At 41.8% G+C, this 21,473-nt stretch overlaps 1 protein-coding gene across 2 annotated transcripts in view; it reads left to right on the top strand.

The window, feature by feature from the left end:
• Positions 1–1,668: 1,668 nt before the first annotated feature.
• Positions 1,669–21,473, top strand: part of phip (PHIP subunit of CUL4-Ring ligase complex) — a 74,965-nt gene continuing 55,160 nt past the window's right edge. For both annotated transcript variants that reach the window (XM_083791124.1, XM_083791123.1), the window contains exons 1-9: positions 1,669–1,955; positions 2,056–2,114; positions 2,208–2,237; positions 2,399–2,458; positions 6,027–6,177; positions 6,543–6,641; positions 7,730–7,890; positions 17,527–17,748; positions 19,156–19,256. In XM_083791124.1, the coding sequence (XP_083647250.1) occupies positions 1,916–1,955; positions 2,056–2,114; positions 2,208–2,237; positions 2,399–2,458; positions 6,027–6,177; positions 6,543–6,641; positions 7,730–7,890; positions 17,527–17,748; positions 19,156–19,256 (923 nt within the window). In that variant the 5' untranslated portion in view covers positions 1,669–1,915. The remainder of the gene's footprint in view (positions 1,956–2,055; positions 2,115–2,207; positions 2,238–2,398; positions 2,459–6,026; positions 6,178–6,542; positions 6,642–7,729; positions 7,891–17,526; positions 17,749–19,155; positions 19,257–21,473) is intronic.

Genomic DNA, 21,473 nt, shown 5'->3' with positions numbered 1-21,473 from the left:
TTTAGGTAATGTGTTTGAGCAAACCAGCTTTTCTAAATACAGTGCAACTGTTTTAATTCAGCTTGGGGCTTATATATATATATACGGTATATATAGCGCCATCACAAATTCAGTTGTCATCTTACATGATCATGGTGAAAAGATGAGTTTTTATAAACATCGTATCATGGTTAAGAGATAATAACATAAGTTAACAAATTAATTCATGAAGAAGTATATATTCACTTTTTATTTGATGATGTACGACAACAAGAGCGCCCCTCACTTCCCACGGGTGTGATTTTTTCCAAAGACATTTGCTGTTGAGGTAGAACATTCTATAGAGCCCTGGAGCATTCCGGTCAACTGTACAACATTTTGTTTTGTACAGATTTTTAGTGGTTAAGCCTTACATGACTGAGCATCGATTTCTTTGACTATTTATCTGATATTAAGATACAAAGTTATTCACATTTTACAATGTATGAATAAGCAGACAGAATGAAATATGCCCTACTTGATTGTTTAACACATTGACATCACAGGATGTTCCAAGAAAGAATGGTGAGATAATGATAATATTAATAATTTATATTAATTGTTACTACCTGGCTATTATTGATGACTTGCTTCACAAGACAAGGTAATGGATATAGAGGTTACATTTGTTGTAGGCCTACAAGGTTATATCATATGGTTTGTAAGTGTGCTATTTCAATACACTGAACCTATAAGATTGTTGTATTCTATTGTGAACCATTTTGTGATCATATAAATAAATGTTACAGAATCCATTAAATAAAAGGGGGGAAATCATGTTTATTATTATATAGGCTATTCACAACTCTTTCAAAGTGGATCAGACAGGAAATGGGTGATGTATATAATTTTCTTGATTGTCTATCTATCTTATAAGCCAAGGATATCAGTGACATTAAATGCGGATTCCTGTAACAACTCACGAGGTTTCATTCATTAAGCTGCATTCCCCTGTTCTCCAACCCTTCCCCCATTTTACTGCTATTGGGAAGAGAAATGGACGTCGACTTCCCCACCGAACGACTCCACGAGTGGGTGTGTTAGTTAGACATCTTGTTACACAATAACGACATGATAATAATCCACAACGTCGAGAAGAACACGGAGCTCTATCGCACCCTTCCAAATTCTTAAAACAGTCAATACAACCTTTTAATAATCGATCGTAATCTCCCTCTCTCTCTCAAACAAGAGACATATTCTAACATATATCTAACGTTAAAGAAAGAAAGAAAGAAAGACAGAAAAGGTTGCATCATTGCATCGATACGCAGCGAAATTAAACATGTGCATCAACAACAGGGCTAGCACTTTTATACTTAATAACAGCGATCGTCTCGCTGCAATCTAACAGCCCTTTCTATTCCACAACATGTTTTTCTCTCTCCTTGTGTTGCCATTTCTACCTCCCCTCTTCTCCTTTCTGTGCGTGTGCACTGTGCGTGTGTGCAGCGTTAAAAACACACCACTTCGTATTCTTGCGCAGAAGGCTTGCGCTTTTTTTTCTTTGCAGGGGGGAGGGGAGGGAGCGGGGGTGGTACGAAAAATAATATATCGACTAGCTTCAACCGCTCAAACGCAATCCACGCCAGCGCTCGTTTGTACCTACCAACACAAATAAGTCACACCGTTTGCGTATATGATGAGTATTTGTTGTTGTTGGGGGTGGTTTTACTAGGGTACTAGTTGTCGTTGGCGCGGAGGGAGACGTTATGCAGGCCGGGACTGCTTTGTGAGCGGAGCTGAATGGAGGTTCTCTCTCTCTCTTCCTGGTGGATAAACAGTGACAGCTACAGGGCAGCCACCTAGACTAGACCCGCTCCACACACACACACTAGGCTGGCTGCTGGCTCAGTGGCGCTAGCCCAGCAACTCCCCGAATACACCACCACTAAACATGGCTTCAGACAGTAAATACATCGCGCAGTTGACTTCTGGTGAGTAAACCGCAAGGAATAATGTTTTTAAAATGCCCCCCACCAATCTGCTCGGTGTCCTCTCTCACCGACCGTCCTCTCTCTTCTCTCCCAACCCCAGAACTGTACTTCCTAATCGCCCGATTTCTACAAGCTGGACCGTGTCAGATCGCAGCCCAGGTTTGTGTTTTTGATATTTTTGGGGTAATGTGGAATATGTCCTAAATTGTCCGGCCGTGTAATTTTTGTGTTTTTTTTTATCTCGTTTCGCAGACCCTGATAAGGGAGGTGGAGGAGAAGGAGGTAAGTAGTCAGCAGTATGAGAGCAGTGTCTCTCCCGCACTGTACTTTGAGAGATTGCTTTTCACTAATTTTTTCACAAACAAATAATGTTTTAAAACATGGCATTGTACATCAGTGGACCGACTGATGGTCGTCATTACATTTTTTTTTCTCCATTTTAGCTGCTGCCCAAAAGGGTGGACTGGACAGGGGAGGAACACCCTGGGACCTACGAAAATTTGGTAAGGCAGCACTATAACTAGAGAAAAGTTTTTAGAGAGCAAAATAAAAATTGAATTTCCCGCAATTTTTAAATCAGGTGGAGAGAGAGAGGAGAAAAAAAAGAGTCTAAACTACTTTGGTGGGGACGCGCACCAGGGGGCCATCTGGGTGGGAACCCATGGGGTCGGGGTCCCCCGGCTGTTTGTGTACAAGTTTGGTGACACGCGTGTCAAAAAAGGTTTTAATAGTTGTTGGAAAATGTGTGTGTGTGAAAAATGTTGGTACGTCATGAGTGTTGTGGTGTTTTAAGTGAACGGAGGGGGAGGAGGGACTCCCTGCGACACATCCAGCGAGATATGGAGGCGCTCTTGTCCTCCCTAATGTGTGTGTGTGGGTGAAAAACACCAGGGGAAGACTAAAAACACCACTTTCTGTTGGATGGAGAAGGAATATAAACAGTATATTATTAAAGCGTTTCAACCGACATTTGGTGTAGGAGAAGTTTTACGGATGGCTGGATGGAGTGGAGTTGTCTTTTTTTAAGTGGTGTTTTTTTTTGAGAAGTGTGTTTAGGTTGCCGACTTCACTTTACGCCTAGATGCGAGGTAACGTTTTGAAGTCACATCGTGCATGATTACTTAATTAATTTGCGTGCTAATTGTCATGTAAACAAACGAGCTCGGCCACGTCTGCGCGGCGTTTACGCATGGGGGCGTGGACGGAATTAATCAACGTTTGGTTAAATATTTATTTATAGCCAATCAACTCTTTTGATAGTGCGTCCATATTCTTTAACGGCGCGTTTTGGAAGTTGTATTTTTTACAGTGATTTAAAAATATATATATTGACCTATGCCCTACTTTATTTTCACAAGTCCCCTTCTGCCCGATTTTCTCCCCTGCTCTGACATCGCATGGCAGCCTATCCCCAACCTTGAATGTGAGATTGACCAACGGATCCCGACCAGGAATGTGTAATCTATACGTTCATCATCTGGCACATTATTGACAGTGTCTATCCGTGTGTGTTCTCCCCCTCCCTGGTTCTCTCGAGTCTCGCCGCTGCTCTCCGGTTCCTCCCCCCGCCTTTAGCTCGCAGTGACGCGGCCGTAGCCTCGTGTCTCTGCCGATAATTCCACCGCCCGTCCGCCGTCTATATTAAAATGCGACGTTGTCTGACTCTGATTAATTGTTGTTGTAGACAAAAGGAACTCGTCGTATTTTTGAAGAAGCAGTGAGCAGCAGCAGCAGCACGGTTGTTATTTGACTGATCGTGCAGGGCTTTGTAGGAGGAGGGTGTTACAGGGGGAAGGAGGACTGCTTTTGGTAGGGCAACGTTGACTTCAACGATAGACACTACGACGACGCTCATTAACGTGATTTATTTATGCAAGTAGGCTTATTTAAAAAATAATAATATATAGGCTATATTTAGCCTGATATTTGTTGCTTGCATTTTAAGGGTAAAATAGACACAGACTATTAGAGAACAACACAATATTTATATTTTTTCGTGAAGTATACTATTTACACCACATTACCACTTACCAGATGATATTATGACCTCATTATACCAACGTTAATACTGATTATTATCTATAATTAATTATTCATTTTAAATGATTGGCCATAATTCAACATATCTGTGGTGATGAGTAATTGTAACCCAGTGTTACACACGTATAGCTGATTAATGATGTGAACATTGAGAAATATTGATTTCGACTAAATTATGATAAACACGTGAAATGTCGCCTAATGCGATAATTAAAAACGCAGGATTGGTGAGGTGACTCAATATGGGACCATGTGCCGTAGGGTTTTATAGCGTCTGGTTGTGTTACTGTATAGATTTCTTTCTCACAAAATCAAGTGTAAGACCAAATTCTGATTGCACATTCCTGTGTGCGTGCGTGCGCTCACTAAACCCGCGTGTTGCTCTCGAAGGGGGTGTGTGGAATGTGGGCTTGCCTTGCCTCTACGCGCTGACATGACTGTCCAGTCCACGCTGCACACACACAGCTTATTATACAAACTGATCACGTATCTGAAATTCTGAAACCGCCATGATGTTCAAAGCAATTAAGGGGTCATTAATTATGTGTGTGTGTGTGTGTGTGTGTGTGTGTGTGCGCGTGCGTGCGCGAGAATGAGAGACTGTCACTGCATACGTGTAATTGAGTTCGAGTGTTCAATGCACAGATTAAAGGAAGGGTGTATGTGTGTGTGTGTGTATGTGCGTGTGTGAGATGTGAAGATAATTGTCTCATTTGACAGTTGACACTAAATCAGACTTTTAAATTAGATGCATATCGAATGATGTCGGCCCCCCCCCCCCCCACCATTAGCATAATCTGCATGAAATACACTATAAGATCATGTTTCTTAATGGATATTTAGTTCATATCATAGCGGTGATATATATTGCTTGCTGTGCTGCTTTCAAACATATCATGGCTGGTACAGTGTCGGTACAGTATTGTTATTCTGGTGTTTGTGTAGCATCTTGTGTTACTCTGTAAGTAGGCCACGCCGGGGCATATCGGTGGCATAGTGAGAGAAGGCACACGCTGGCATTGTGTTGTTTCTGTGTAGGGCAGATGCAGCACTTCACATGGCTGTAATGTCAAGCTTGGACCTGCGGGCCTTTCCCTGGTGTTTCTCTGAGCTCAGCTGTCTCCACTGTTATTTGCCAGATTCTTGGGTCTATACCGAGTTACCGAGCCCGATTTTGGTTGGAAAGTCCTAGACTACGCTACCGATTCATTTATTATTACCAATATTTTTGTTAAAGTGACAAAATAAATTCGAATCCACTTGAAAAACGTAGATTTCACGACGTTTTGCTAAACAATTAAATTAAATAATCAATCTAAAACCTCACTACGCGTCGACACATTGTGAGATTGTAGATCTGCTATTTTTGCTTCAACTGTTATAAAGTCATATTGTACTTGCAGGTATTTCTCTGGTCTTATCTTATTCGTCTGTTCTAGCAGACATGTTGTGACCATGCATAATCTTTTATGTTTTATTCAAACAATTAATAACCTTTTCCACTTCTACTGTGAAATGCTTATTTGCAACATCGTAACCTTGATTGCTGGTGTAATTCATCTCCTGCCTTGACATGTTAAGCTACAACCTTGAAATGTGCTATACAAATTAAACATTTTATTATAATGTTATTGGAGCCTGACTGTTGGCACATTGTTTAGCTGATCCTGATTTTGGAGAGTCATAGACTATTGATTACCAATATTTTTGTCAGATATTGTATAAACAATAAACTATAAACAATTTAAAAAACTTATGGTAGATTAGATTTTAAAATTTATTTTAAATTAAAAGCAGACTACAAGCTTACAACGGGTTGCGTTGTGACGCATTGTGAGCTTGTAGTTCAGCAGAACGTTTTATAAAATCTATAATTTATGTTTTTCCACCCCTTTAGAAATGTTTGGTCACGACACGCACAGCCAAAGATTCACCAGCGTTTGGCTAGTAGTTCATGTTCATTAATTATTCTGAACTAATTTCAGCAAAGTCAATTTGTGTGTGTGTGTGTGTGTGTGTGTGTGTGTTCAGGTGAAGTTACACAGGCACATCGGTCCAGACCACCTGCTGCAGGTGTGTGCCAGAGTCTGTCCTCTGTTGGAGGTAGAGGTGCCTGCCAGTGTGCCTGGAGTCCACAGCCTGCTGGGGGCTGGCAGGCAGAGCCTGCTACGCACAAACAAGAGTGAGTCTATAAGGGTGCTAACAGTGAATCAAACTAATCGATTTCATCGATTATTTAAAAAGATAATTAATGATGTAATAAAATAATCGATTAATTGATACTTTGTTTGGACAAAGTATGAAATAGGGCTAATAAGTGGTTAATTGATTCAATGATACATACTGTACATGCTTTTATAATATATGAAGAAAAGAACATGCTGATTTGATTAATTGGAGATTTTTTTTTTTGTTAGAATAACCTTCGAGAAAATAATTGAACGTTGGAGTCCTACAGTTTCTGTGTGTATTTCGTTTACCATATCGTGTGTGTTTACTTGTGTGTGTGTGTGTGTGTGTGTGTGTGTGTGTGTGTCTTCCCTTCAGGCTGCAAGCATGTCGTGTGGAAGGGAACAGCATTGGCCGCACTGCACTGTGGTCGACCCCCAGAGCCGCCAGTCATCTACGGTAGTCCACCCAACATCGGTAAGAAAAAACAGCTTGGACAACTCCTGCCTTACAGGAGAAAAGCAACCTTTACCAAATCAAGAGTAGAGTTGGCTCAATGGACGATGTCATCTTCCATTGATGATAATTGATTGGTTGATGGTGTATCCGTTCTGTTGACTATCAATTTGGACAGATGGTATTATATTTGTATGTAAAAGTATGAAATTAATTAGTCCCTCACACAGTTGTATATCATATTATGTCCATCATTAAAATAAAATAATAGATGCAAAAGATCAATTCTGAGTCGTTAGGCTATTTGTCATAAAACTACAAAAAATAAATGACCAGCAAAGTGGAACTGGAAAGTATCTCTTGGTGCCTAGTCCATTCAGCATGAGCAGCCTTTATGCATGCCTTTGGATTTTACTTCAAATAATTTTCTATCAAACGTACTGTGATTACTACAACATAATTACATTGCTGTTACAATATTCTAGCCTGATTATTAGGTTTGATTTCTTAAACTTTTTAAGTTTTTAGATAATTTACTACCCTCCAAAAATGTTGTCCCAACTCTCCTCTGGCACATGTATGTATTTATTGTACACATTGTGATGTTGTTGAGTAGACATCGTCCAATCCTAAAAGAAACGTAGCATATATTATGAGCGGCCTATAATTTGTCTCACGTCAAATAGCGACAATAGCAAATCTACAATCTCACAATGTGGCGTTGTGAGCTTGTAGGCCACTGAAAATCTTTGCCTATTATGACATGCCCAAAATAGGAACACCAGGTTGAAAGTGGTTAAACAAGGTTGGACAGAAAGTACCATTTGTGTATTCTTTAGAGCCTTGGATAGTGTGATTGAGCGGAGTAATGAACTGGGTGAAAGAATCACAAGTTACTGGGAGTGATAAATAATAGCTGAGGCTCAGCCCCCACTTAGGTCTGTGTCTGATGGAAACCGCTATTCTGGTTGGCACAGTTCATCGCCGGCAGTTGGCATAAAATCCATTTTTCCATGATTTTATTTTGTGCATTACAACAGAAACATCCCTAGACCAGGAATACAGTTAATTCTTCATCTGTGTGTCTCTGTGTGCTTTGTCCTGTCCAGTGGAGACGGGCCATGGGCGTCGGTTGAACGGTTCATATCGCCTTCGCCAGCTGCTACCCACAGCCGTCTACCAGCACATGAAGATGCACAAGAGGATTCTGGGACACCTCTCGTCTGTGTACTGTGTCACCTTTGACCGCACCGGGCGTCGCATCTTCACCGTAAGGCTCAACACTGTGTGTATGTGTGTGTGAGGCTGTAACTGTCCATTATTTTCTCATCGATTAATTCTAACGATTTCTTTTCTCCAATTGATCGAATAATCGAGAAGCATGGAAGCATTTTTTAAATAATTAAAAAATACTGTATATTAGTTAAACTATTTCTTTCACTAAAATAATAAAATATAATAATGTTTTGAAACTTTTCACCAATAATTAAATTCTTTCTATATGTCAACCACGAGAAATCTCGTACTTTCACTCTACAACAGTTGTATGCCAACTTAGGAGAATTCTCGTAGATAAAGCTTTATATCAAATATGAAACGGTTTTGCTGACAATCAACACCAGGAAACGTGATGGGTGATGGGTCCCATTAAAAGTACGATCTTCTTTGGCTCTTTTGTCTGAAAAATACGGCGCTGTCCGTGGTGATGATCATCCATCTGAGGTTCGGATCTGATTTGTGACTTTTCATCGCATCTCGCATGTACTGTATGTGTATGTCTTTGTGTGTGTCTATACATTCATGTCATGTGTGTATATGCACATGTTTATGTGTGGTTCGTGTTTATGCATACTTGTGTTGTGTACACATTTGGCATTAGGCTCTGGGGCAGATGTGTGGTAGTTGTACAGAAAGTAATGGGCAAGCTGGGTAATGGGAAGTCAGGCCGTGCTCACTCCCAAATCAATGTGGATGTGTCCATGTCATGACCGCATGGTGTGTTTTGTAATGTATTGTGGTTGGACTGTCATTAGGCAGACTATGACATCATCAATGTGAGTTTGAAATGCTTCTTGCAGTGTCACATTGCGCAGGCCCGGGTTAGCAGCAGCGTTCTCTCTCTCTCTCTCTCTCTCTCTGTCTCTGTCTCTGTCTCTGTCTCTCTGTCTCTCTCTCTCTCTCTCTCTCTCTGTCTCTGTCTCTGTCTCTGTCTCTCTGTCTCTCTCTCTCTCTCTCTCTCTCTCTCTTTCTCCCCCTCTCACTCTTTTTCTCTCCTTGTCTCTCTCTCTCTCTTAGTCTGCGTGTGGCCTGCTGTTACCCTACCTTACATCACCTTGTCATGTGGTACATATTCCTTTCATGTGTGGCTTCATTGCTTCATTCAGCTTTTCAATTTGGTTTCAAATTATACCAGTCGTTTAGTTACATCACCTGTTTTCTTTGCCTTCTAAGCTAATCACTCCTATTATATCGTTTAGTAGTTTAGTAGTAGTTGCTGTAGGAGGTATGGGTTATTATGCTTACCTTTGTTGTTCTGTGCTTCTATTGATGTCTGTGGCGTTGTGTTTCGTTGGGGACCTTTTTCTAAATAAGAACATTCTGTAGCAGATGAAAGGCTTATCACTGGAGGTTTTGAGCTGTATGCATCTTCTTTCTAACTCTAAGTAACGTATGGTAATGCTAAGCAAAGCACACGTGTCAAGACTATGAATGATGAATAGTTTCAGAGACCAAGGACACGGCAGTGCATGTAGCTTAAGATGAGAAGAATGCTGAATGCTCTGTCTGTATGCTCCTCAGATGTTATTGAGCCGTGTTACTGTACAGTTTCTCCTGTACAGTTAATTATGCTTGGTAAAAAGGCATCGTGGTTCTAATGGGGTTCCTACTGTATATAGGTCAGTAGGTAAAGTATGATATGAATGCCACCCATGGGGCAGTCGTGCTCGTAATGCAGTGTGTGTACTGTACATCCACATGTTGTTAGTAGGCTATGACCTACCGCTATGACCGACTTATACCTTCGGGATATTTTACCGGATGATTAATTGTCATACAATAATAATTGCGATTTGCAATTTAGTTGTGTTTTTGGCCATGGACATTGGAACATAGGCTTCGTAAGCTCACGTTGTGAGCTTGTAGAGTGGCTATTTCCTCTATTATTTTAGAAAATGTTTGAACATTTGTGAGACATTTTCAACATGGAAACAATTATGATGATTATGGAAAATAACTGCGATTAATATCTCAAATAATTGCGCCTAGACGATGATGTAATAATTGTGACAGGCCTTAAGCATGACTAGCCTCGGTTCTACCCAGGCTTTTATTTTCCTTCAAGCATGACAGGATGTAATGTTGATGGCATTGGCTGCAGTGCTCTGATGAAAGGCACATGTGTGTGTGTAGGCCTGTCACAAATATTTTATAATCGCCTAATCGCAATTATTTGAGATAATCACAATTATTGTTGCATAATCGCCAATCGTTTCCATGTTGAAAAATGCCCATACATTTTCAAACACGTTTCATAAATAGAAAGAATAAAAGAAAGTTATTTGTCATGTCTGCCCTGTGCAATTTGTGATGACGAAGCCTAAAAGGCAAACAGAAATACAAATAGTAACGTTCCCAATGCCCTAACCCTAAAAGCGTTAATTGTCAACTTAAATTTGTAATTGTGACAGCCCTACATGTATGGCAGGCTGGCCTAATCTAATTACTGCTGGTTGCGTGGTGCACGACCCTCGTACTTGTTCACATCAACCCCAGGATCAGAAACCTGGATCAGCTAAAATCACTTTTTCTCAAAGTGGGGTCCTTCCTGGTTGGAATAACGTCTTCCTTCCACGCGCTACGTCCGTCCGGTGAAACTCTCCCCTGTCAGGTGAAAAGAAGCAGCTTGGACTCCTCATGCATAGAAGGAAGCATGAGGTCAGTCCGCTGCCCCCCCAAGTTGGCAGAGGAAGTGTAGCGCCCAGGATTACATTAGATAATTGATACTGGGTGAAAAGAATGGGTTGCAAAATTGTGGGATGAAAATGATGAGAAATAAAGTGGGGTCCTTTTCTAGGGGTCCCCAACAAAATGAGCAGAACCCCTTACTTCTGGATAGCTGATCATTTTAAAGACTACAGATTAAGATTAAAGATCACAACGTGGTGCGACGCATTATAAGCCTGAGAAAACCTTCAAACTAATCTTTGCAACATTTTAACAACACAAATCTTGTATGGGGGTCCCTCCCTCCCTGGTACATAATATTTTCAGACGGGGGTCCATTTGGGGGTCCTTTTGGTGGTCCTTTCTTTGCCGTGAAAACGTTTGAGAACCACTGAGCTATAAATGCTTACAATGACAATCAATTATTAACCGCTTGTCCCCTGACTGCCCTTTGACCCCTGTTGCACCCGTTAAGGTCATGGAACGGTTACTTGCGCTGATTGTCATATTATGTTAAATATTGACCTACTTGGCGTTGGTATACACAGTCTGTATGTTTGCTCGTGTTTATTTGATGCTGTAATTCAAACGGCAGCTGCTGACACGCTACGCTCCATTTTCAGCGTTCTCTTCTTAAATCTCTAAAAATGGCTGGCTGCTGGGAGGGAGGGAGGATTAGAAAAAGGATTCTGTCTCTCTCTCTCTCTCTCTCTCTCTTTTTCCTCTGCCTCTTTTTTCCTGTTCTTTCAATTGATGCATTCTCCTTTCCTTCTTGTCCTGTTTCACCTCTTGCTACAATCTCTCTCCCCCACCCTCTCTCTCTCTCTCTCTCTCTCTCTCTGTCTCTCTCTCTCTCTCTCTCTCTCTCTCTCTCTCTCTCTCTCTGTCTCTTGCTTTGTCTTTTTCTCCTTCAGTCTCTTGCCTTCTCTCTATACCTCATCATAAATGAAGAAAATGTTTCCTCTTAGGCACTGGCACAGAGCCAGAATTCACATACACTCTAGCTTTCTCTTCTCTCCTCCCACCCATTACTTCACCAGTTGTGTGTGTGTGTGTGTTTTTTTTTTTTTTAAATCTTCTCTCTTCATCTCTTTTCATCACAAGATCACTTTTATTTATACATTTAGTTATTCTTAGACGTGTTTATGGAGTATGTGTTTTAAAGTTTTTTCCTTCTCCACCCCCTCTTTGTGGTGCAGGAAATATTATGAAGAACACAAATTCCCTCATTAACTGTTATGGAATGGAACTGACTGTGTGTGTGTGTGTGTGTGTGTGTGCGTGTGTGTGTGCGTGTGTGTGTGTGCGGTGCGCGTGTGTACTGTATGTGTGCTTTGGTTTGTTTTTTTGTTTGTGAGTATTGAGGAATGCATACTCCTCACTAATCAGAAGAGGTCTTGTGACTCCACTGTGTGACATTTGTGTTTTAAAATCATTTCAACGTACCTCTCTCTGTCTATCTGCTTCTCTCTCTCTCCCCCTCGATTATTGATTTCATGATTGGCCCAAGTATTCAGTGGCCGACATGTAGCGATCATGTCTTGATCAATGAGGAAGTGCATCAAACCGTGTTTAGACTATTGATTGGCAAACGGCGCAATTGATCGGCTGTCCAACCATGACTTTAGTTATATGGCTGAAAGTTCATCATGCTAGCTGGGTATGCATAGGTTGTACTTCATACACAGCGTCCCATCATGCACTGGAAGTAGGACGATAGTAAAGTGTGCACGTGAAGGTCATGTCACGTTTCCCTCATGCACGTCCACTCTGGTAATGTAGTCTTCTGTGGACCACTGATGGTCCTTGACCATGCATTCAGTAACGTAAGTTTCTTTCCATTAGTTGAGAAACAGTGAACTGAAATGACCTGGTGACCTGGCTATGATGGCCGTCCATGTGGTAATTTACTGACAAGTTGGAGACCAAGAAATTCAACAGAAAAAGGGAGTTAGAATTGTCTAACCGGATTGTCTGGTTGAGTCATTATTATTAGGACATTATTAGTAGTCAATACATTGGTTGAGAAACAGTGGGATGTATATACACATGGGATGCATAGCAAGTGTTACAAAAGCAGTAATCTTAGCCCATATCCCCACCCACCCAACACAACACGTGTCCCCTAAGTCAGGGTGGTGGTGCCTCGTTCAAAATCAGTTGAAAACCCCTGATGTACATCAGGAAAATCATCATGCTCCCACTATGTCACCTCCATGATCAATGTTTCGATCACCTCACCTAAGGACTTTCACCGGGATCAGGGCCCTGGGTGTTGATGAAGATGCTTAACCCATTCTGACCTGAGATCAGATTCATACGATGTTTCCACTGGACACACACTGGTCTGATTGGTGATGAATAAACAAAAGTTAAAATGTGGATATGTCTCATCAAACTATTCATATACGGTAGTCGATGCTTCATTCACACATTTACAGTTTGATTCCATGAAATCTCTGTATAAAGTGGCAGCGCTATAGGTATTGAGCAACTTGGGCGACTGCCCCGGAGTGCCCTCTCAGTTTGAGCCCTTGCCCGCACTATACTGAAACTAATCGGAGGGGCCCGGCCCCACGCCACCTCCCTCAGTTTCTTGTCCATGTCTCCCTTACTCCATTGGCCGATCTCACTGTTCCGACTGCGGCTCAGTGATAGGTTGGTAATGTGTCCTACATAACGATATAGATGGCTGGCAATTAACATATGACTGGGAGCAAGTCTAATGGTGTGTGTACTCTATTGTTGTTATGATTTGATCCTCCAGAGATCCTGGGGCAATCAATTTGTTTGATCAGAAGGCTTTTGTTTTTTTTAACGATTATATGTTAATTAGACTCCTTCTCTCCCCCTGAAATGAACAATACAAATAAATTGAGTCTGTAGCGGTGTTGAAGCAGTGGGTTGAAGGATGCGATTTATTCAAATAATGACTGCTGTTCTTTAAGTCTTATTTGTATATTATATACGGATAAGAAGGGAGATGCCCTCTGATAATGTGTTTTAAGTTACAGGAGAGAGCATGCCCTTTCTGGTTGCAGAGAGTGCTATTAAAGTGCTCTGTGAATATCAGATGGTTTATAATAGGCTATTGGTCCTGCAACGATGGCCTGTAGACATTGCTACCATTCCTCTCAAAATTATTATCAGACGATTTTGTAACCCAGTGAATGTCAATTATCTAATGTAATGTTCTGGGCACTATACTCCCTCTGCCTACCTGGGGAGAGCAACGGACTGACATCATGCTGCCTTCACTGCATGAGGAGTCAAGGCGCTTCTTTTCACCTGACAGGGGGGGAGTTGCCTAGTCATGCCTAGTCTGCTATTAGATTACATGGCCGTGACTCGTGCCTAGTCCGTGCTGCCGACCTAAGCAGATCAGACCTGGTTGTGTTGTCTGGCGTGGTTCCTGGTTCCTGAGTGATGTCCTGTTGATTCCTGAGGTGACGTGACTCAGCAGCATTACCTTTGACATTGAGTTTGTTCCTCTTTTCAACGTCACTCTGAAAGAAGGTCTCGTGGTGAGACATTTATTGTAATTTTGTATCAAATTGTTTTCACAGTGCAGAGATAATGCATATATTTGATGTGTAGAATAGTGGTACTATACTACATACATATTATGTGGACTAAGATATTGTGCTTTTATTACTTTTGTACCTTTAATTATTTTAAGAAAATACTGTCTCACACTAAACTCATGTTTATGCATGAGTTAACATATACGATCTACTGTGTGTGTGTGTGTGTGTGTGTGTGTGTGTGTGTGTGTGTGTGTGTGTGTGTGTGTGTGTGTGTGTGTGTGTGTGTGTGTGTGTGTGTGTGTGTGTGTGTGTGTGTGTGTGTGCGCGTGTGTGCGTGCGTGACGCATACAATAGCTAGGGTTCAGATAAAAGGTCTGGTTACCTTGCCAACTACACTGTACATCATGTGTACTACATCATGTGTACTGTACACAATTACACATACACACACTTGTTTTTCTTCGCTTTCTAGTCGATATTAATTAATAATCTCTTGCATGCACTCTCTGCTGTAAAGAGACTACTTGGGTACTGTAATGACAAACCAAATATTTACATTGTCAATTTCTCTAATGTTTAACCCATTCTGAACGGGCACCCATTTTGGTGTCGGCATCATGTTATCTTTAGCTATTGAAAAATAGCAGATCTACAAGCTCATATCGCGCCACCGAGTGGCGCGATACGAGCTTGTAGGTCTGCTATTTTTGAATAATCGAAGAACGACTGACATTTTTAGAATCTGATCTCAGGTCAGAATGGGTTCATCAGACCAGTGTGTGTCCGGCGGAAACCTCGTATGAATCTGATCTCAGGTCAGAATGGGTTAATTTGCATCTGGCCTAGATACTTTGAGCTACCGTCTTTGTAGTGCTCTATGAGTGAATGCAGACCAGTCATGGTTTGACAATGCAAGTTTATTTGTATAGCACATTTCAACAAAAAGGCAAATCAAAGTCAAAACATTTAAAAACACAAACTAACTAACGTAAAAATTACTCTGCAGGACAAGAAATGGATGAAACGCCTCAGTTAAAAAGACAAAAGCACACAGAAAGGCTTTTCAGCTTTGATATGAAAGCACTGAGAGTCATAGCAGACCTTCACATTTTCTGGGAAGTTGTTCCAGATTTATATTGCATAAAATGTTTTGTTTGGAATCCGGCGGCGCGAATTTGACCAGTCCCAGATGACCTGGGACGTCTGGATGGTTCCTGATGTAGCACAAGATGAGAAATGTATTTTGTCCCTTAAAGGAGAATTCCATACTAAAAGGCTTTCTTACCTTTCTTTGTAGTTGTTACGTCCCCACCAAAGAGGTCCAGGTGTTATTTTGTGCAAAAGCTCCTTATTGGCTATTTCCCCTACCATAAGCCCTAAATGAATTGCATTGAATTGCATTGAATTGAATGGGGCTATGGGGTGTTGTGCTAATTCGCTTATTTCCATTGCTCAAAATTATAATTTCTTTGTATATATCCTCTCTTCATAATGTAAATAATATCCCAAGCGGCACACTTTACTACTTATTTCGATGGAAATAAGCGAACTAGCATAACACCCCATAGCCCCATTCAATTCCCATTCAATGCAATGCAATTCATTGAGGGCTTATGGTAGGGAAAATAGCCAATAAGGAGTTTTTGCACAAAAAAAAAACACCTGGACCTCTTTGGTGGGGACGTAACAACTACAAAGAAAGGTAAGAAAGATAAGAAAGCATTCTAGCATGGAATTCTCCTTTAACAGACAGGTAAAGAGTATAAAGCTCTGAGAACTGCCATGTTCTTGGTACAGTACAAGTAATAAGAACTAGAGAAGCAGTGTGCTGAAGCGACTGCAGCTGTCTGATTGATGTCAATATTGTGATGTTTTTAACCCATTCTGAACGGGCACCCATTTTGGTGTCAGCATCATGTCATGCTTTAGCTATTGAAAAATAGCAGATCTACAAGCTCATATCGCGCCACCGAGTGGCGCGATACGAGCTTGTAGGTCTGCTATTTTTTGAAAAATCGAAGAACGACTGACATTTTTAGAATCTGATCTCAGGTCAGAATGGGTTCATCAGACCCAGTGTTTGTCCGGCGGAAACCTCGTATGAATCTGATCTCAGGTCAGAATGGGTTAAATACACATTGCAGTTGTCAAGTGAGTCTACCGAAGATGAATGTTTGGAAAAGTTATACCAACTCCTGCTGAGGCATATTCCTTGATATATTCCTAAAGGTGCTGTGAGGGATATTTATTGTTATACTGGAGACAGGATGAACCGGTGAAATAGGAAGAGATGAAACAAACAGCAAAAGAAGTAGAGCAGAAAATGCTGTAACTGGAACAAATTGAAGCTGAAGTTTTATATTTTCTCCAGATTAGATCAAATTGGCTTAAATGTGGCTGTTGAAATTCAGGTGTGGTACACCAAGATCTCTGGCTTGGGTTGTATAGTTCATATTTCATAACATTGCTGATTAAAGCTGAGCACGGACTCTTAATTGTTCTTCCACGGCTCCAATGAAGTAGAGACACGGCATAAAAGTACATTATTAACAGTCTCTAAGGTCACATTCATACCAGAGAGCTTTGCTGCGATTAAAACGAATCCTGCTGCGCATTGTCAGAAAGTGCGCTTCGTTTGGCAGGTGTGAAGGCTCATTCGAATCCTAATGCGCAGCAAATAACCGCATTTTACTCTGCCCAAAAACGTGGGTTTCGCTTCGCTTCGAATCGCACTTGACTACGATTCGGTGCAGGTGTGAATGCAATCCGCAGTAAATAAAGGAAATGAAGCAAACATAATGTGGCGGGTGAGGAGCTGAACACAGTTGGAGACGGAGAAGGCATATTTTACGCAGCGCAAAGATGTCCCGTTACTGTGGATAGACGTGGTCGAATAAGGAGACTGAAGCCCTGATCGAAATGAGGACGTGTACATTAATCAATTGCTTAAGAAAACACATAAAAACACTGCAGTGTATTATAGCCTACATAATATTCTGTCTGTCTGTCTGTCTGTCTGTCTGTCTGTGCGTGCCGTAAACATGGAGTGCTGTCACTGTGTGGGACTGGGGAGTTATATCAGTGCGCTCATGCAGCGCTGTGCTGCATGCCCAAAAGAACAGTGTGTGGCGGCTGCGTGCGTAGAGAGAGAGAGAGAGGGGGGGGGGGGTCCCAGACGGCACGACACATGCACGTTATGAGTGTAATTTTATCACCATAGATTTCACTGTGTAGGCTATAGTTTATGAATGGAACACATTGATAAAGGTCCCCCCTGCTGCGTTTCCAATTGCTGCGAATGACAGTGTGAAGGCAAACCGCAGCCAATTAAATATGCAAGAATCCCAATTTCCCCGCCCATACGGATCTGAGTCTACCGAAGTATTAGGTGAGAATCTGACCTAACAGTCTCTAACCGCCTTGTGTCTTCCCAGGGTTCGGACGACTGCCTCGTGAAGATCTGGGGCACGGACGAGGGCCGTCTCCTGGCCACGCTGAGGGGCCACGCGGCCGAGATCTCGGACATGGCCGTCAGCCACGAGAACACCATGCTCGCCGCCGGCTCCTGTGACAAGACCATCCGCGTGTGGTGCTTACAGACCTGTGCCCCGCTCGCCGTGCTGGAGGGACACGCGGCCTCCATCACCTCGCTGCAGGTAGGTAGGGCCAGGCCCGGCGAATGCGCTGGGCAGGGTGGACAATTGTCCAGGGCGCCAACCACTGGGGGGCGCCAACTACAGACGGATGGATGGTTTGTCCATCTGTCATGTTTACGTTTATGGTGACAGTTGACGCGGCCTCTCTCTCATGCTGTTAAGTTACAACTTACACCGATTTCCTTTTAATAACCTGGGTAAAATGTGCAGCATTGGGACTTAGGAGGCAAAGGTGCTGTTGTTGCTGCATGTCGACTGTCGACTTGGAGTAATGCCTGGCTTGCCTGCCGTGTGGATTTAAGCTGTCAAAACTATTTTGTTAAAGTTGTTTGTTAAATATGCCACAGACACTTTCCTGAACTGTGCAGCAGCTGATACACAGATACAGCATTGTCATATTTAAAAGCGCTGTAAAATAGCTTCTCTCAGCTCAAAGCTTGCATCAACCGAATATGAATAAGAAGATAAATGAACAGCTGACATCGATCGGTGGGAGAGGAGGAGATATCCTCTCCCACCGACGTCAGGTGTTCCTTTATCTTCGGCCGTACAGACTCCATTTTATGAGACATTACACCAAGCTGTCTGTTCCTACTGTAATATAGAATGTGTAAAGGCAAAACAGGTTTTTGTGTGTTCACATCTTTCAGCCAGTCTGAAAGTGCTGTATGCTGTTCATGCTTTGAAGTCTAATAATACACACCGACACATAATGCTTGCAGTAATAAAAAATAAAAATAAATCATATTAAGATCACATTACGGACAATGTCTTGTTGACCCATCCCACATGGGATTATCAGACAGACACAGAAATGAAGATAGTAATGAAAACAAAAACAGAACATAAACATTCAGGTACATGACGTGTGTGTGTGTGTGTGTGTGTGTGTGTGTGTGTGTGTGTGTGTGTGTGTGTGTGTGTGTGTGTGTGTGTGTGTGTGTGTGTGTGTGTGTGTGTGTGTGTGTGTTGAGTCTTTATTTATGTTCGAATGGATAGAGTTTGATACTGTTTAAATGTTCCATTTCCTGTCTGCATTGATGCACTACACATTGTTTATGTACAGATCTGTCAAAGGGATAAAACATGACGCTCTAGTGCTTATTTCCAGCTCTAGTGCTTATTTCCAGCTCTAGTGCTTATTTCCAGCTCTAGATCATTGACTGGATTAGTGTGCGTGACAAGCTCACTTCTGAGTGCATGTTTACAGTGGATATTATAATGGAATACAACAGCTTCTTATGCTTTGTGTGGACGAACTTGATTTTCTTGCTTGAAATTTAGATACTTATTAATCAGCTTAATGAATTAAATAATTAACACAAACTGTTGGCAATGCTGGCAATTGATTGGCTGAGGTCATCTGTGAGCTGCCCTCTAATAGGCTGTGTGCTGTGCGTCTTTCAGTTCTCCCCTCTGTGCAGCGGCTCCAAGCGTTACCTATCCTCTACCGGAGCTGACGGCACCATCTGCTTCTGGCAGTGGGACGCACGCACGCTCAAGTTTGGGTGAGCAACGCATGCACGCACGCACGCACGCACGCACGCACGCACGCACACACACACACACACACACACACACACACACACACACACACACCTCTCTGAGAAACGTGTACCCTCTAAAATGTTATTTATTTGCCACTATAAATCAGCTTTTACAGACTTGACTGTATTGCTCCCTGTGTGGAAAAATGCGGTATTGAGTTCACGTTTTGGTATAACTCTGTTCCTATTTTTGCTCCTTGCACATCAATAGTTCAGTGCAGTTGTAGTCTTGTTCAAACTGGATAGGTAGGCCAGCATACAGCTCTTTTAGGTGTTAGTCACTGGGTCCTGAATGGGGCTGCTCTTAGGACATCAACATTTTAGGAGGGCAATTTTATAAATAACCTTTTCTTTTCTTTTTTTTTTAACTTTTTTTTTTTTACTTTTTTTTTTCCACTCGCATGTACTGTACAGAGGAAAGTAGAGCGAGCTTACAATATGGAATAAAGGAAAGGAGAGCTATTTCATATTTTTTATACAAGATGAGTATGAGTAAAATAAATACAACAGTCTAAGTGCTGTCGAAACTGTAAACTATCTCTAATCCTCGTACCTTTCACGTATCTCACTGTCCAGTTTAGTTAAGGACAGCCCTCTCTGTCAGCTGTTTACACTATTCCCGTGGAAATATTAGTCGGCTGCAGCTCCATGCCTGGGTGTGGACTGTCCAGTTGCAAACCCCCAGGTTTATTATTTGGTTGCAAGTGGTTGCAAGTTGCAACTATTTGCATTGTGAATCATTGGTGTGGACTGTGCTTTTGTTGTATCTATCCTAGCCGCCGCTGGAACACAATCAATTGATTGATCATGACATGCTTTGAAAATGCACGCAGCCCACCCATCTGACTGCTTAACAAGTTAAAGGACAACTTTAGTTTTTTTTCAACCAAGGTTCATGTTTTAGGTTATTATTAGAGAAACTAAAAGGTGAGTGTTAAATTTCTTTCATTTGCTGCTTTCTTTCGTTTTAGGGATTTTAGCTCTTTTTGACAGGGGGGCGGGGGCATTCAAGCATGGGGCTAAATATGTATTTTTTTTACCAAATTTGATGGTGATTTATTTATTTATTATTTACTATAGTCCTAACAAACCCCAGGAAATTACATCTGGCCACAGAAGATCACATGATCTACTGAATGTGAAGGTATAGCCTACTGGGGGAAGGCTTACTGTGTGTATAGGCTCAATATGTCAGTTTGTCACATTCAATAGATCCTGTGATCTTTTGTGGCCAGATGTAATTTATTGGGGTTTATTAGGACTATAGTAAATAATAAAAAAATAAATCGCCATAATATTTTGTAAAAAAAATACATATTTAGCCCCATGCTCGAATGCCCCCACCCCCCTGTCAAAAACTGCTAAAATCCCCAAAACGAAAGAAAGCAGCAAATGAAAGAAAATTAACTCTCACCTTTTAGTTTCTTAAATAACAACCTAAAACATGAACCTTGGTTGAAAAAAACTAAAGTTGTCCTTTAAGTGTTGTGTGGTCAAATGGGCTCAGATGGGTGGTCAGATGAGTGCTCAATGCTTTTGAGATTTCTTGTGAACATGGCAGTATGGAGCATAGTCATAGAAAGGTATACACGCCTCTTCCATCTCTGGGGCGAATGCTCTCAACAGAGGGCAAGCTTCCGCATTGGTGCTTCACAGAAGCTTCCGCATGCGTCACAGAGCGGATGTTCAGAGTGTGTCTGACAAGTCCCAGAAAAGATTGCGCTGTGATTGGCCAGGAGGAGTCACTTGAGTGGCAGCGTGGCGTAGCGTGCCTTCTGCAATTCCGGCGCACCTCCGCCCCCGAGTGTAAATTGTTCCGCGCTCCCGTCGACACGACACATGGCGAACTGCAGCGGCCAATGAGGCATCTATTCTTTTTATATATCTACGGTATGGAATGGAGTTTATGGCCTATCTATACTTTTTATGAATGAATGAATGAAATGGTTCACTTTGTGTTCGCGGGAAACATCTGTGAGTCAAACGACTGTTCCTTTGGTAATTCTGCATTGAAAATCCCATAATGGCGGAGCAAGAAGTGGAACCATACAGATCGCAGAAAATCGCATGAGAAAAACCATTAGAGAATGCGAGCTGTTTTCTTTGTGACCACGTGATGTCCTTGTTCCTGGTTACATGAACAGTCAAACGGCGGCTCACATGTTGCACAAGGGTGCC

The sequence above is a fragment of the Protomyctophum parallelum genome, assembly GCF_964188405.1.
Source record: "Protomyctophum parallelum genome assembly, chromosome: 19".
NCBI classification, from domain to species: Eukaryota; Metazoa; Chordata; class Actinopteri; order Myctophiformes; family Myctophidae; genus Protomyctophum; species Protomyctophum parallelum.
This window is presented reverse-complemented; position numbering and strand designations above follow the sequence as displayed.